At 30.4% G+C, this 19131-nt stretch overlaps 1 protein-coding gene across 1 annotated transcript in view; it reads left to right on the forward strand.

Moving 5' to 3' along the window:
- Positions 1–19131, forward strand: part of MS3_00010224 (uncharacterized protein) — a gene marked incomplete at both ends in the record, with an annotated part of 139567 nt that overhangs the window by 17048 nt on the left and 103388 nt on the right. Inside the window, one exon of the mRNA XM_051218582.1 lies at positions 7686–7765. Within this exon, the coding sequence (XP_051075184.1) occupies positions 7686–7765 (80 nt within the window). The remainder of the gene's footprint in view (positions 1–7685; positions 7766–19131) is intronic.

Consider the following 19131-nt stretch of genomic DNA (forward strand, 5'->3'; position numbering starts at 1 on the left):
TTATTATTTTAAACTGTTATAACTTGTGGCCTGTGTGCCCTGTTAATGCGTATCGTAATGATACCGTCAATTATAGAGCAGTGAATTATTGATCGGACCATTGATGCGCAAAACCCGTACGAGCAGTCCAGAGTAATTATCGGTCCTGCTTCCTGCCTAGCCCAGCCAGTTAAGTCTAGAATACCCATCTCAGCCTCTGCGATATGAATCATGTATTTCAAACATACTAGGTTTATATATCAACTAGACAGACCAAATCGTACCAATAAAATAGAAACCATCATTTAAACGAGATTTGGCCAAATATGGCTGTAAATGTGGGTGGTAGTAATTAATAGACAGGGCATAATTCAAGAATGGTAAATCGTATAATAATAGTTCATAGGTCAACATAAAGCTCATAATAAGGGGGACATGAATATGAATAGTTAAGTTACTTAAGAATTATACGATAAAAGTACACGCGTAGTATTGGTCATTAGGTGGATTCCAAAAGTTATCATTCATTATGCTTATCAGGGCATAACATAGACAGTATCATCAACAATAACCCAAAAATCAACAGAATCCCAATAAGTAACACCATATAGAGAAGCCTTTATTTCTCTTTATACTTCCGTATTAAAGTTTATTGTGATTGGTAACTGTGTGATTAATAGTTAGACTTTTATTCCAAATCGGGATTTTGACGAATCAGTCCGAAACCATAGATTCTTGACTTGATGTCACTTGTTGTAAATGCTGTCAAGTTTGCCTTATTTTCTGTGTGGTCTAGTTTAATCTAATTAATTTCGACTTTAATAAATGAATTGAAAATATGATGCGAGACGAACTTATGAATTGTGTCAAGCTTGGAAATAGGAATTATGAAATATTCTAATATTATCGTGCGAAATCAGTAAGAACCTGTCGTACTTGGTAATTTTTAGATGACTTGTAAAGAACGAAGGCTCCCACATATAAAATAGTAATTGTTTTCCCCGTTTTGTATTGAATCATAATCAGAGGGGGATTTTGTGGATACTATAGTTATTTAACAGTTGAATTCATGAGTCAATTGAAGCTAGATCACCACAGAAAACCTGGAGTTACTGGAAGGCTGTTTCGTCCCACTGTGGGACTCCCCATCAGTGCGCGTCCATGATCCCACCTCGTGAGACTTGAATTGAGGACAAATCAGTTTCACACACGAGCGCTTAACTTCTAGACCACTGAGCTGGCATCGAACGGTGCTAATGTCTAACTTCAACCGATTCAGGATATCGTGTGACCGTCTCCCACTGTCATCAGTGAGTAACTATCTCACAACAGATCCCGTTGAACTGCAGTTGTCACGACTTCTCACTAGAACTCCAGGAAATACCTCTTGGAGACCGTTATTAGTGAGTATATGAATATAATCAGAGAAGGGTTTTGTGCTTCCAGGTTTTGCATGATGACCTAGCTTCAAATGAGTCATGAATTCAACTATAAAATTATATTGAACTGTCAATTATATTTCGGATATAGTATGTTACTAACTTTTATCATTTCAATTTCGACTAAATTTATTTTGTGGTATGTATTAAAAGTGAAACTGATTAGTCTGTTTTCTTGGTTGAATTCTTATAAAATTTGCTTGACAAAAAATACCAATATATTTGTCCTAAACGTATATAATAATTGAAATCTTAACTTCATAAGTATCTTTGTAGTGAACAGAACACGTGTGGGGATAATCGTATGTACTTAACACAAAATTACAGGACTTGTTAATAAAATCTAACAGTCATAAAGTAAATGCTTAATTTACAAAATGTCCATCGATTGTCTCAGAATGACTCAGACTTCATTGTTCCTGCATTTTCATACAAATCGCTTCCTGTTTCCATTCTTTACTGTTCGATCCTCTTGTCTCTCTGCTGTCAGACCTTCTGTTCACAACTAACATTATATACTACTTATGTCAACATAAGTAGCACATACCACATCTTGACTGAGTATTTTTAATTACTAGTTCCAATAGCTAAATGACCAGTTGACTAATGAATACAGCAGAACTTTGTCAATGAGAAATATCAACAAAAATGTTCTCCTATAAATCAATATGAATAGCTGTCAAAGGAATTTTTTAATATAAATGATTTCACCTATTGGTGTATAAAAATTGTTGGTTATTGCAAAACTAATAGACTGAGTGAAACGTGATTAAAAAATCTTTAATGAAATACGTGTTTTTTTCTTTTTTTTAATATACATGGGTTGTCTGAAAAATATGGTCTCGTTTGTTAATTCTTTATCCTTGTTTTGTTGGATTGACCTTAATGAAAGTGATGCTTATTTGGAAAAAAATCAGTGAAAGTGTATCTGACATACAGTAGCAAAGCTGTCAATTATATTTGAACTAAAATTGCATTGGTCTAATATTAAGTGTATTTTATAGGGATTTTCTAGCAACTAGCCTACAGTGAACTATGCATATATAGTAAGGGTAAATTTATCGTTTCTTATGTATTCGTTTTACTCACAATGAATATAGAAGAGTTATACTATATTTAAAAGCATCTTTTTATTGTTGAGAAAAGTCATTTTGCAAATAAGTTATGAGATATGTTATCCACATCGGGTGTCTAAAACTTTATGATTATGTAAGATAAGCTGTGTTATGAAATGATAAAAATATTACACACATTTTTGAAACACATGGAATATTTTGTGTGTATCAAAACTAACAGATAAGGAGCAGATTAATTCTCCAAAGATAAACTACCATTAATACAACATATTTTCCGAATATTATGTTACACTCTAACCTCTGAATAACATTTTTATTGCGAGAATAGGTTGCATTGATTGTCTTCTGGTTCTATTAGTGTTTTGGAAATGTTTCACTGGCATTCTGTTCAACAACACAAACAGTTACTTTACTGAAACATTGTCCAGAATGATAATGAGAGCTCAATTGTACAAACTAGCTTATAAAATGCAACACAACCAGAGGCATTTATCTAAGCTACAGGTCTTCTTCACAAAAGTAGGTGAATAAAGTTTTAAATCTTTAGTCGAACGGTCGTATATCTAGTGTTTCAGCTAGCGGTCTGTAGAATAGAATTATCATTTCTGTTACACAGTTGAAAATCAAATCTCCTGGATGGTAATAATATTATGAACATACCATACTTTATACACTATGAAATGTCAAGATATAATTTAAATGGAAAAAAAACTTTTCTATTAAGTACATGGCTACTTTTTATTTCATTCAACAGATTTACAATTCTTTTCATGCCTGATATGTTTTTGAAATATGAGGCCAAAAAAATATCGAGTTCTTTTTAATATACTCAGTGTTGTTACTATCCGAAGGTTAAAATTAATGCATTGAATTACTAGTGTTGTCGTTAACTGAAAAAATGTTCGCTAGGATCCTCTAAACAGGAAGTATCTACGGTACTTTACTTATAAGTATTTAGATTGCTATTCTTCTGAGTGAGATAGCTACTACTTTTTTTAAAAAAAACATTTATTCTCTCTTTTGCTTGTCATTCTTTTGTACGTCTTTCTTTATCTTCAATGAATCGTTTCATCACTTCTGAATTTATAATCTATCCTTATTAGTACTGTTATTAAAATTTGCTTACATGTTAAAAGAAATCTGTTGTAAAGCATGGATTCGAAAAAATAGATAACTTTATGCATGAGGGTTATAAATTGAAGTTTAAAAATAAATTTGTTTTCTTATTTACAATGTCTGGATATAACGTTTCATCCACAATCATCAAAAATGCTTTGATCAAAGTCTAAGCAGATAATCCTGTTCTAGAAAAGGTTTGGTAAGTTTTAATGATTATCTGCTTCCTCGAACCCAACGTATCTTTCCCATTGTTTGAAAAAAATGTGTAAAATATAGAATAATTATTCTACATATTATTGTTATTCTTTCTGGAAACATTTATTAAACTTTAAATTTAGGATACTAAATTGTTTAGCTATCAACCACAATAACTTTCTTAAATTTGAATGATTTCAGTTCTAAGTATTCCAGTACCAAATGGATTATTATTCCTTGGATTATTTATAATTTGTTTCTATAGCATTCTTTTGAATTTTACTGCTCTTTCTATTCGTGAGAATCTTACGGAATCTACCACATGTTTTCATGAAAGTATACGATCAATTGAGCGTTACATTTCTGTATTGTGTTATTAGCAAAATGTCAGTAGGATTTGTAAAACCCTAAGACTTATTATTCGGAACAGTTTTGAGAAGGTTACCTAAATGTTTCTGCACTTCAACGTATATTCATAATATAAAATATTAATACTGATATAGTCTAGACTTCATATTCAAGAAAATGGGCAAATTAATTACAAATCATTGGGTTTATATTCCGAAATAATTTTCTAGTAAATGAAACTTATTGTCCAAAAGGTAGATTAACATAGATTATACCTTTAATAATATAAAGGTTCACCACTATACTTATCTCTTATATACATTAAACAATTAAAAATCAGTAGATCTAAAGTTCCATGCTACCACTTATCAATAACATAAGTTCAATCATTGATTATAGTGATTTCCATTAGATTAGATAATATCTTGAACAAAATTTACAAATATGTTCACATTGTATTGTAGCATCTTGTAATAAATGTATTCTAATAATTTCATACAACCAAATCCTTTGATAAATTTGAACAATGTAAAAACAACAGTACGTTTTAATAGGTGTAGTCTTCGATTACTTGATAAATAATGAGCATAAATTTAATATCAGTCATCCACTCAAATTATTTGACAAACAACTAACATTGATTTTACTTTGTTTTGTTGAAATAATTGACATCAAATAATTTCGACCTGAATTATATGTATAGAAAGATAAGTTGATTAATCTTTATTTGCCATAATCACTATAATGATAAATAAGTAAACTCTTTTAGATATTTTTTGTCTTTTAACCCCTATTTTTTATCTCTTGCATAATATTAATGATGTGAATATATTAATTTGATTTTGATCCTAATTATAATGAGTAACTTGACAATCGTCTCTTATTTTCCTTATTATTATTATTATTCAGTCCATTTTTTGAAAAAATTAACTAATTGTAACTAAGGCATCAGCCCCTTTCTTTGGATTATTATTATCATCATTTTCAGGTAATTAGTACATATCAATCTCAACAATGTTTACTCATATTTCTTATGTCCTACTTTTTTTCTTTCATTTTTTAATGTTCTTCAAAACTCTACGAAATAAAGTATGTTAGAGTTTTGTTTAAAACCATATTTGTTTATGTAATTTTTGTGGTGACCTAGAAGGAATATATTTCACTCTGAAAACCTTGTTGTTTTCGCACTACTCTAATAATAACTAGCTTTATTTAAACATACATTTAACTGTGCAATCGACACATCATTTATAGTAAATCATGATTTCAACTATTGAAATTGCTAAAAATCTCCACAAAACCCCTTCTGATAATAATCATCTGCTCAACAGTGTCTGACTTCAAGAGACACCCCTGAAGTTCTAGTGAGAAGCAGTGATCAGTGGAGTTCAACCACGTCTGTTGTGAGATATCAGCTCACTGAAGACAATGCTGACGGTGGAGCGATTTCGTGAATCGGTTTAAGTTAGAAATTAACACCGTTGGATGCTAGCTCAGTGGTCTAGAGGTTAAGCGCTAGCGCGTGAGACTGATAGATTCTGGATTCTGGTCTTACGAGGCGGGATCATGGATGAGCACTGCTGAGGAGTCCCTCACTGGAGCGAAACATCCTTCCAGTACTTTCAGGTTTTCCATGGTGGTCTAGCTTCAATTGACTCATGATTTCAACTGTTGAAATTACTAAAAATCTCAGCAAAACCCTTTTGATTTCCACAATTACCAATAAAACAACACATCCCTCCATAGTTTCTACTATTTTGTTCACAGTCCAATCAATTTTAATAGAAGTAAAAATTTCTAAAATATATTGGATTACTTTTATATTCTGTGTAAACTGGGCATATTCTACTTGTAAAATTACAAGGTGATATTTTTGCAAAATGATTTTTGGTGGTATTTTTTGTTGTTGAAAAATAAACGTATTACTGTTGCCTTAACGACTACAACTTCATAGGAGTTTTCTGTTTTCAGCTTATTTATGTATGTTTTTATTTAAACCGAAATTTTAAAAACGTTGGTTAACAAAATTTCATTAAGCTACAAAATAGTCATATCATATCACCTACATCAAGTGATAAAACAAAAAGCCACTAATTTGCTAAACTAAATTTGACTCTAATTTTTCGAGAGTATGACATTTTGATGATGTGATTGTATTAGTTGACATAATTTTTTTGAAAAAGAGAATCATGAAAATGAATGATGGGCTAATAAAAAAATAGATATTTATTTTTGTAAATAGTTTTTGTGTCAATAATGACATCACTTAGATTATCAATGAAAACAAAGGAAAAGTAAAATAATTTTTTGTTCTAACTTTTTTTCGATTCCCTAATATTGAGTACCTAAAAAGATGTTAAGAACTAAAGTAGTTATTAAAATTGAATAATTAAAAAGAAACACATTCATTGTTCGGTTTGAATGTCTCGAGTTTTTGATCTCAGGTAGTGCAGTAAACGTGCAGTGTTGATTAGTCTCAACCAAAGACAAATACAACGATTCGGTGATTTCCAGTTTTCAATGTTCATCTAGTTTCCTGAAAAAAGAATGACGTGTACTTTATTCCATCACAAATTATGTGTTTGGCAAGTACATGTGCATTTTTTTGATATTGTTACGATACAAAACCTCAGTATGATAAAAATATATTGAACGGAGTTGTCTACAAGAAAGCTAAAAGTATTATTTTACTGTTGTAGGACTTTACAATGTTTCTGGTAAATAAATATTTTATTGGATGATAAACGAGATAAGTTCCGAATATGCACAGCAGCGAAACTACTTAATTAATGTATGAGTAAAAGAGAGAAATGTGAACTAATTTAAAAAAAAGCCACTTAACCATAAGATAATTTAACAGTTGAATTAATAAATCAATTGAAGTTAGACCACCATGGAAAACCTGAAAGTACTGGAAGGATGTTTCGCTCCAGTGAGGGACTCCTCAGCAGTGCTCATCCATGATCCCGCCTCGTAAGACCAGAATCCAGAATCTATCAGTCTCACGCGCTAGCGCTTAACCTCTAGACCACTGAGCTAGCATCCAACGGTGTTAATTTCTAACTTAAACCGATTCACGAAATCGCTCCACCGTCAGCATTGTCTTCAGTGAGCTGATATCTCACAACAGACGTGGTTGAACTCCACTGATCACTGCTTCTCACTAGAATTCCAGGATATACCTATTGGACATCGGTAGTAATAACCATATTATGATTATATTCAGAAAGGGGTTTTGTGGGTTCGTGAATGCGCACTACTGACGAAACGACCGTCCAGTGCTTCTAGGTTTTTCATGGTGGTCTAGCTTTAGTTGACTCATGAATTCAACTGTTAACCTACTATAATATCTGCATAACTCCTCTGTGATTATAAGCTAATTTATTTAGTGAAGGAATTCATATCATGAGTTCGTATAAACTCTTTAAACTTACTATAAAACTTACTTCTTTTTGTAGTACTTCGTAAGTTGATGTATAACTTTTTTTAATTTCTAAATTTAGAAATACCTCATTTTTCCTCATTACAGAGATGAAACACAATTTATACTTAATTGGACAAAAGATTCACATTCACTAACGGATTTTAATAAACAAATTGCCAAATATCGTAAGTAAATAGATTCATTTCATATTTTATGATCAGCATTTTTAAAAAAAATATTTTTATTCATCACTGGAAATCTTTAAGAAATTATAGCTCCATCAATGAATTAACCAATTCTTACTTAAAGGTCAATAAATCTTTAATTGCTCTATATAGTTAACATCACTTACTAATGTACTTACTCCTGTTACTCCCAATGGAGCATAGGCCGCCGACCAGCATTCTCCAACCCACTCTGTCCTGAGTCTTCCTTTTTAGTTCTATCCAATTGTTGTCGATTTTTCTCATATCTGTCTTCATTTCTCGTCACAATGTGTTCTTTGTTCTTCCTCTCCTCCTCCTTCGGCCTTGAGGGTTCCATATGGGGGCTTGTCTTGTGACGCAGTTGAGTGCTTTCCTCAATGTGTGTCCTATCCATTTCCAGCGCTTCTCCCTGAGTTCTTCCTCCACTGGAATCGGGTTTGTTCTCTCCCACAGTACGTTGTTGCTAATAGTGTCCGGCCAACGGATCCGAAGTATTTTGCGTAGACAACTGTTAATAAACACCTGTATTTTCTGGATGACGGCTTTCGTAGTTCTCCAAGTTTCTGCCCCATGCAGTAGAACTGTCTTGACATTTGTATCGAAAATCCTGACCTTGGTGTTGGTTGACAGTTGCTTTGAGTTCCAGATGTTCTTTTAGTTGTAAATATGCTGTTCTTGCTTTGCCGATCCGCGCTTTCACATCTGCATCAGATCCACCCTGTTCATCAATGATGCTGCCCAGATATGTAAAGGTTTTTACATCTTCCAAATCTTCTCCATCAAGCGTGGTTCGATTGTTGCATGTTGTGTTGTATCGGAGAATCTTGCTTTTCCCTTTGTATATATTGAGACCTACTGCTGCTGCTATACTGCATTTGTTGTTGCGTTTGGGATAGAAGAGCCAGATCATCTGCGAAGTATAGATCGTCCGGCTGCATTCTAGCTGTCCACAGTATCCCATGCTTCCTCTCAGATGTTGATGTCATCATGATCCAGTTGATCACCAGAAGAAAGAGAAAGGGTGAGTGCAAGCAACCTTGCCTAACACCGGTCTTTACTTGGAACGAGTCTGTCAACTGTCCTCTATGCAAAATAGTTAGCATGCTAATGTTAAATTATAAGACTTTAATTTATTATTCTTCCAAAATAAAAAATGTACTAAAAACATTAAGGTTGAACATTGATTTTTTTTCAAACTTTATATAACTTATTAAATTCAGGTAAGTTAAATTATTTTGGGTTAATGAGCCCTTGTTAAAAGAATGAAAAATCATTCAACATTCTCAAGTAAATTCAATTAAAGTTAGTTTCAAATTAACGTTTTCTTATCATTGATATCTAGATATATGAGTGATTAAAATATTCACAATTCTATTATGGTAATAAGGAGCAAACGCTTATTCTCTTCATGAGAGTCGTTTGATAATATTTCTCGTGGAAATCTTCAATATCGAACCGATATATATATATATTCACTTTTGTGAAAAGGTTAATTTTATTGGATGGGTTTGATAAATCTATGTTGAATACTTTATGAACATTTAGGACCAGATGGATTTTAAATACGTAAATAATTGACTAAGATTGAGATTAGCACAAAAAGTTGGTATAGATCATTCTGTTCATATGTTTTTTCGACACCGTCTGACTTTAGCTAGACATACATTCATAATGAAGGAGTAGGTTATTTTATTATAGTATGCAATATAATATACTGTGCATAATTATTTTACAGTGAGAAAATTCAGCTTTATAATCTATGGTCAATAAGTACATAAATACCAATATATATATATATATATATATATATATATATATATATATGTGAATGCAATATTCTAATTTTGTTGTATTCATTTTCTTTATAAAGTTTATAAAAATGAACTATAAGTTTATTCGTTTATTCTCCTTGTGTTTTCTTGTCCCGACATCATTTCTAGGCATTATCCTATCACTTTGAAGTATATACACTTTTTTTTAACGATTCCGTTTTAAATAAAGATTATCTAATATATATGTATTAAAGATTGTATTCTTTTCTGTCTTCCTTAATTTTTTGGTTATAACCATCTTATGCTAATTCAGATTATTTATATTCCTCTTTATATATATATATATTTCTCTGACAAATAATGCTTAAACTTATTAGAGATTTTGTCAATATAAAATAGAAGTATATTCCTTTTTTTATTATTGTAGTTGTTGCATTGTATATCGCTTACATAACTTCACATAGTGTCGCTTACTTTGTCTCCTCTAGTTCTCATTTATATTAATAAACCAAGTTTTACAATTTTTCTCCCAGTGCTAAGAGTTTCCTATCATATTTTTGTTTGTGTGTTAGTGTCTATTTTTATTGTAAATGTATTTGTATGTTTAATGTAGTTAGTTTGTGACAAGATATTTGATTTAATCTTGTCAGTTTGTCATTAATTTATTTTGGTATTTCATAACAGGGGAGATACTGTATAATAGAGAGGAAGAGAGCAGAAATTAGTTGAAAACGAAATTCACTGAGGAAGTATTTATCAGTCATCAAATTATCGATCTCATGACCCGTGTACATAAATTATATGGCTCGCTAGAACTAAAGATCTCAATGTCATTGAAGTAGTCTCTTTACTTGATATTTGATATAGAGTTCTACTAATTTCGAAATTGGTGCAAAATCTTAAATTTTATATAAACATGTTCATTAAATATGGTTTTCCAGTGTTGTTGCAATAAGGATTATTCTGGAAGCTACTTTCAGATATCTGAAAAGTTTATGTGGACAGAATATTCCATTCAGCTCTCCATTACTCACCAATCGTTAGAACGTGAGATTTAAAACCGATATCAAATCTCTTCACTAGGATGATGATTCAAAATTAGTAGAAGCAACATGCATATCTTCCGATCAAACCCTAGGTGTAGTTCATCTCAGTTAACTCCTCATTACTTTATGGTCGAGTGTGCTGTTACACATGTTTAGTCATAATATATCGCATTGTTCTCTCCTGGTTAGTATACAATTAGTTCGAAAGATATCAGAAATCATCATACCAATACAGGGCATTGGGTAATGATGACACTGATGGAAAATATTTGTTATTCACCAGTCAGTGGTCAATATGAGTCAGTTGTAAAAATACGTTTTTATCATTGAAATATTCACGGAAGCCATACTCCAAATTTTTTTTCATTTCCTTAATCTTTCCTTACTAAAATCCTTATTTCTACTTCTTATTTTCATTGATTTTATTATTTAAAAGCCTCTGTATATCTGGTCAGTGATAAGCTGGATCGATATATACCAGTCTGTTCTAAAATTGGTGAGCTTGATAATCTCGAAATTATAAGCACTCTTCCTTTCGCCTATTCACCTTATTCTTATTTCAATAAGAGTTTTAGTAAATATACTATTTCAAGAACTTTATAATCTCCTCTAATGAAATCACTATAATGACAATGCTAAATAAGGAATACCTGACCGTTTAGATTATTTTCACAAATGTATCAATAATAAAAAAAATATTATTCATTTGAAATGAAATAAAAGTCAACTGAAAATACATTAAAATTCTTGACATGAGAATGACAAACAATCAGATGAATATCAGAAAAATAAAACTAATTTCATTTAATTCATGTCTATTAAGACATAACACAATACGAAGTTTGTTTAAAATGATTCACTACCTTTTTTAATAACAATACTAATAGTAATAATAATAATAGTAACAGTAATAATCAAATAATAAACGTCACCAAGTACTCAAATGAAAACGATATAGACAACAACAGAATAATAAAAATAAACGAATAATGAATTAATGCTACAATAACAATTTTTTTTTTTTAAATTTATCATAAAAATGTTATCCATATTTATTCATTTTTCAAAAAAACCACTTTTATAAAAATGAGAATTAACCATTTAGTGTTTATCTGTTTGTAATTTATCAATTAACTCTGATGAGTCAGTTCATTCATTCAGACAAATAAAAAATTACCACTTCGTAAGATTGTTCTCCTTGAATTCATTAATAAGTGTTTTACAAATTTTAAGTAATTTATAATTTAATGTTATCTGATCTAACCATATTATTGCTCTTTGAAATGCCCCCTTCGCTTTTTAATGATGGACTGTTCAAAATTAGAAACGTCAGTGTTTATATTTGTTCTGATATGGTGAACAATATACATATTAATAATAAAGTATTAGGTTAGAATGATATTTTCTGATATAATGGCTTAATTCTCAACAATTAATACTCGGACATGATACATACTATAGTCTTAAATAAATTTTATGAAGTTTTTTTTATAAATAACCAACGTGATCTAAAGAAAGAACCAGAAAGTATTATAATTCATATATAAGTATAATAATACACTAGAGTGTACTAAACATTTTCATTTTTACTATTTAAAATCTTATGTATCATTGAATTACCATTTCAATATTTGGTAAATCAAGAAAGAACGAACAGAGTGAAGATATTTCTCTTCAATTAGTTTTTTTGTCATGGCTCTACACTAATATATATTTGTATATGATTTACATTAATGAAATAATACTCGTCCAGTGGAAAAAGATATCATCAAGTTATTCTTGACCGATAGGTTTTTTATATTCTCAACAAATTTAAAAGAATCCTTGACACTATGCTAAACAATTTCTTTGTGCGTTACGTATCCACTCGAAGAGCATTATTTCATCATTGTAAATCATATATATATTTATATATATTAGTGTAGAACCATGACAAAAAACTAATTAAAAAGAAATTTCTTCGCTCGATTCGTTCCTTCATCATTGAATTAGTAAAAAATAATACAATAATGAAGACAAAGACAGATTGATAGGATAAAAATTATTTTCATTCTTTTTCGATCATTTTGATCAGTTGATAAATAAAGAGGATAAGAGAGAAAAGGTAAAAATTAACCCTTATAGTAAAACGAATAAATATAAATATATATAATAATAATAGAAGTATATAATTAAGTACATGAATGACAATCTTACGGTAGGTAGTCTATCTTGAAAATCATCAAATAACACTTAATAATTATGAGTCACATTCAGTTGTGAGAAAATATTTTACTATTTTCTTTATTCACAAAATTGTTTCTTACAATGATTTACTTGTTTTAATGTATAAAAAAAGTAATAAAAATGATAGACAGTGAAGATTGTGTATGTAACAAATCATTTGAATAATGATTATATGTATCTAAGTATGATATTTGTGGTATAATTGATAAAGTTTATTTGTTCTATGAAAAGAAGGAATAGATTGATCACACTAGCGTAGAAGAAACATATTTATGAAAAGTTAAAATATAAAATCAACTTTAATCCGAATGATACATTTAGAGAGGGAAAGAGATGAAAGTATGTGGTCTCAGTAATATTCGTTTGAAATGTTTTATAGATGACGTTGTGACATCTCAGTACATGTAGCAAATTTCTATTTACTTGGTTATTTATTTGTTGTATATATACCCATCATATATTGAAAAACATTCGGTATAATGTTTATGGGGTGAACAAAAAGCAAAAAGTTGGTATTTAGCAATCGATATACATGAGTCGTATTTGTCTTATGTTCTGATTTTCCTGAAGTTTTTAATATATTTCATCGTTCGTGCTCATTGGTGTGAATGATTAGTGCACCAATAAACGTTATTGTAGGCTCAAGTTATTCATGGAAAACAAGATGAAAAAAGGCATATTGGGTTACTCTTTTGAAGTGATCTTTAGACAAAACTAGTGTTACAGTTCATGAGCAGATGTAATATAGAGTATGAGAATAGTTATACTCTTCTCACTGTAAAATGATTATTACTGTTGGACAACTCAAAGTTGTTCTATCATGTAAATAGTATCAACATTTTAAACTGCTGTTTCGATTCAATCTTCAAATTCTTTTGTCTTTGGTATTGATATTCAAGTTTTTATTTAGAAAACATGAATTTTCAAATTTATTGCATAGAACGTTCTTATCGTTCTCCCAAAATTACTAAAACCATATTGTTGTGAAAACGGAGTATATTTAGGTAACTTTTAAGTAAGAAATTCCTATAGTGTCAATATTCCCTAAGATACTAACAGATACTCCACAATAATATTGTTAACATATTATTCATTAGTTTCTCGTAATACATTAAGCATATTGATGGAGTTTTGTTTTCTGAGCTGAATGGTTTGATCATGGAGCTTTCATCGTTCTTCTGTATGACACCATCATTAAGTATATTGTTTTAATTCGCCATAAATGAATCAGGAATGTCAACGGGTAGATAGCTAGTGAAATGAACTGGTGAATATTTGTTCATAGTATATAATCCATTTGAACAGGATTAAATCAACGTTAAAATTATCTAGATAAGTTACAAAACATCGTAAAATAATCAATATTAGTCTCACATCTGTATTATTTTCCTAATGTGATCATAGAACCAAAAATATCACACACGTAGTTCCCTTTATTATCTTAAAGAGAGCAAGAACAAAGATTGGTACAGAATAATATGAATTTATTTTATTTCGTTAGGTTCTTGTCAGCTGCTCACAACCTAAAATATTTGAAAATCAGCGTTACTACATATATTGACATACTTATGCACAAGAGGGTGATTAAGGATGAATATATGTATCATGACGTAGCGAGGATTCCGATAGAGCTAATGAAGTCATAAAATTTTTTATTTAGAATAAATAAAGTTTGGGAGGGAAAGTTCCAGAACATTGAAATAGTGATTAGAACTTATGAAGTTAACAAACATTAGATTATTGTGTAATAAAGTAAGCGAAAATAGACTCTCTCTTCTGCACTACCAATGTAACTGCCTTAGAAGATACATGTACATTTTGTATACACAGCTGATGGTAACATGAAAGTGATGACTGTTGACCTTTGATTGTGTCAAAGAATATGTTGTTTTGGACAGGACAATCAATTTAGCTGCAGGATAAGTTCTTGTCAATGCAGTTTTTAGTCTCATATTAATTGACCGTGTGACATTATCACCTTTGAATTCAAGTTGAATAAAAATAGGATTTTTTATTTGCCGTAGTTTCTTTGGGTATTTTATTTTTACGTTTTCCATATTTCTCAATAAATTTCAATGGGTACCCATTACTCTTTAAACACTTTTTTTAACACTCATAACTTCCTTTTCCAGCGTACCGGCAGTACATATTCTTTCTGTTCTGTGAAACAGTGTTTTGACAAGTGTATTTTTATAATTGATTAGACAAAAGCTATTGAAATTGAGATAAATCCCATTCCATATGTCTTTCCTATAAACTGAACGCTGAACTGTACCACCCTTCCTTCGTTTCGTCGGGATATCGAGAAAATGTAACTTTTTTTCTTTCTCATGTTCGTTAGTAAAATGGATGGTTGGATAGGCTTCGTTGAAAAATTTTATCAGTTTGTTGCACGTTGTTGATCATTACATACGATGAAGGTATCATCAACGTACCACGAATAATACATCGTTTCATCAATTTCTCCTTTGGGCTTGGTTCTTTCCAGGTTAGCCATGAAAATATCTGCTAGAACAAGACCTAAAGGACTTCCCATTGCTACATCGTCGGTTTGTCGGTATATGATATTGTTGAACTGGGACTGAACATCTTTTGCACACATCAGTAACAGTCGTTTGAATTCTGGTGGTGGTAGAGGTAGGATGAATGCTGACAAATTGTCTGTGGTTTCAGGAAGTTATATTTTTGTAAACAATGATGTCACACCAAGTGAAACCGTAAACTTATCAACAATATTTATGTGATTCATGCTGCCAGCAAATACAAATGAGTCGTTTAATGTATAGGTGGCTAATCGTTGAAGAACTGGTTCTAACTTTTCTGTCAACCATCGTGCAACTTTGTGATACGATGAATTTGTCCATTGACAGAATAGGCCTAAGACGATTACCTTATTTATTTGGTAAACCATACATGTGGGGCAAACGAGACCCACGAAGTCTTAGGATATTGTAAATAGAATTATCGATCATCTTCAGAATATCTTTGAATACTTTCGTGATTCTTTTCTCAGTGTAATTAATCAGTTAAGTCTTTCTGAACTAAACTTTATTCTTGCTCACAGAAATATCACATACATAGAATTCATCAACAACCTAATACATATTGTAGTTATTGTTATCTTACAACAAAATTTATATTGAATAAAAACGTAAGATACTAAATCTTCTACTTTATTACACGTTAGATTAAAATAATCCATTTCAAATTATAGTATAAATTAATAATTTGGCAATCAATTCAAATTATCCTTTTAATATATCACATTTATATTTATTTCTCATAACAATAATTTACATATTCAACAATATCTATGAATGATTTTGTGGAAATTGTAGTAATTTCAACAGTTGAGATAATGAGTCAATTGAAACTAGACCACCATGGAAAACCTGGAAGTACTGGACAGCTGTTTCGTCCTATTGTGGGACTCTTCATGATTTTTTTCTCTTTCAAATTCTATTTTAATCTCTATGAATTTTTTTTATTATTTTATACAAATTTATAATATCTAAACATACTTTCCATAATCACTATTCATTTATATTTTGTCATTGTTTTCATAAATCAAAATTAAAATGATAAATAAACTTTATCAAAATAAGAAAGAGTAAATGATTCAGTTACATATATGTATATACATATATAAATATTTGTATACAATTATACACAAGCATACAAGCTAATTTCATAATTGAAATATTAAACAGCATGATAAAGCTTATGATTAAATATAGGTGAGTTTTCCTTTTCTTTTCTTTTCTGATGTGATTGAAAATGTCAAACATGTGCTTAGTGTTTACTTATTTGATGATATACATAATCAAACAAAGAGAGAAAGGGGGCGATAGGAGTGGAATCTCAGTTTGTTTATAGATCAATACATAACTTTGAAGTAATAATTTTTGTTAAGTGTTAGGCAAATAAACAGTTATTTGACATTTGATTCACTATCTTATCTTTTCGCCTGTCTTTTTTATCGTTTCTATTATCATTATTATTATTATGGTTTGTTTCATATTATCATTTAATTACTTAAGGATATTCGTCTGGACTATAAACAAATACGTAGTAGAATAAAACATATATCATAAGGAAAATGAGAATATGTTTATGTATGAATACTATTTTATGATTACATAATAGTACCTTAAATATACCATTTATGTTACATCATGATGGGATAGATACTTTGTTAGGAACGTTTTTCACTATTCTAAAATTTATAGAAAATATGATCCATTATAAATATAATTTTAATAGTTGGGATCATGAGTCAGTTGAAACTAAACCACCATGGAAAACCTAGAAGTACTGATAGGCTGTTTCGTCCAATTGTGGGACTCCTCAGCAGCACACATCCACGACCCAACCTCGCGGGATTCGAACTCAGGAGCTATCAGTCTCACGCGCAAGCGCTTAACCACTAGTCCACTGAGCCATATTTCATCCAACAGTGTTAATGTTTAACTTCAACTAACCCACAAAATTGAGCGATAAATCCACCATTGTCATCAGTGAGTTACTATCTCACAACAGGCCTGGTTGTTGGGGAGTCCCACAATTGGATGAAACAACCGTCTAGTACTTCCAGGCTTTCCATGGTGGTCTAGCTTCATTTGACTCATGATCTCAACTTTTGAAATTACTACAATCTCCACAAAACCCCTTCTGATATTAATGTATCATTAATTTACTACTACTGAGATATTTATTAGAAAAATTTACTATTTTAAACTTGGTTAAAAGTAATTCTTTGTATGCATTAACTCTTTTAAACACTCACTATATTCTGTAAAAGAATCTCATGATTATCTTTTTCTATTGATCACTATAGTTTATATATGTCCCTCATTTATCTTTACCTTTGAAAAGTGTATAACTTAAAACTTTATGGAATAAATTCACTACATAGTAAAATAAGAGTATAGTCAAAGAATTGATTATGAAATATAGACATAAAATTAAAATATCATTATAGTATTGTTTATTTTAAGCCAACAATTCTTTATTGTAACAAATACCGAATAATGTATAAATATATATTTCTATGTATCAATAATCTTATTAGTTCTAATGTATAATATTTGTTATTAGTAATAATGAATTAATGTCTTCATTAAATAGAAAAGTGTGATGTTGTTTACCAATGTATGACGTTAATATGTAGATTCAATTTTCTTCTAAAAAGAACGGAAATGGATGTCTTATATATATATATATATATACTGGTGGTTGTCTGATTTGACAATGAATCCTTTCATAGTTTGTCAAAAGCTTTGTCTTGATATAATTCATTCTTAGTAAGTCTGCTATCTGCTACCTTAATTAAAGATTGATCTTGAGTAACAAAAACAACTAGTGTATGATTATCTAGGAGACAAAATCAATCAAGCAATAATTTTCTTTGAATATATAGAAATCTACATTATAACGTCATGAATAAATTGTTAATATTGCTAACTAAATTATAGCTACTACAGAGAATGGTGAGAATGTTGATCATTATGCATTTTTGAATTTAAGCTTAAGAATATCTTAGCCTGTAATAAATATATGTATCAAACGTGTAATGTGTTGTAATGTATTCTGTGTGAAACAGATTTTCATATGTTATTTATTTTTGAAGTGTCAGACTTAACCAGAATCGCATTTGGGAAAATACATTCCTATTTATCATAATTGTTGATGTCATTTCACGAAGTGAGGCAAAAGTTAAAATATTTTGATTTACATCACTACGTCTAAATTTCGAATCATACTCCATGAACTACAGTTTCGTTAACTAGACAGCATTCCTAACTGTCAAGTAGAAACATTTCACCAAAATTTGAGAACCTTAACCAATCTCGTGGATTGGTTGAAGTTAGACATTAACACCGTTGGATGCCGGCTGGGTAGTTTAGAGATTAAGCATTCGCGGAATCAATAGATCCTGCATTTGAATCCCACGAGCTTGATCGTGAATGCGCACTACAGAGAAGTCCCCTACTAGGATGAAACGGTGCTTCTAGGTTTTTCATGGTGGTCTAGCTTGAATTGACTCATGAATTCAGATATTGAATATGTGAACATCAATCGGATTATGTAAGAGATGAATATCTGATGACGAAAGAGTAGGTAAAATAAAGGGTTAGGGACAGGGTTTAGGTTAAAGACTGATTAGAACTATTAGATAAATATACTATCACCTAGGCAGAGAAAAGCTAACCACACTTTCCTTCTGTATATATAGGTTAATTTGGAGACGTTTATTAGCGATTGCCTCTGCCAAACAAAGCAAAATTTATGTTTTTTGTTT

Source organism: Schistosoma haematobium, chromosome 1, assembly GCF_000699445.3.
Source record: "Schistosoma haematobium chromosome 1, whole genome shotgun sequence".
NCBI lineage: Eukaryota > Metazoa > Platyhelminthes > Trematoda > Strigeidida > Schistosomatidae > Schistosoma > Schistosoma haematobium.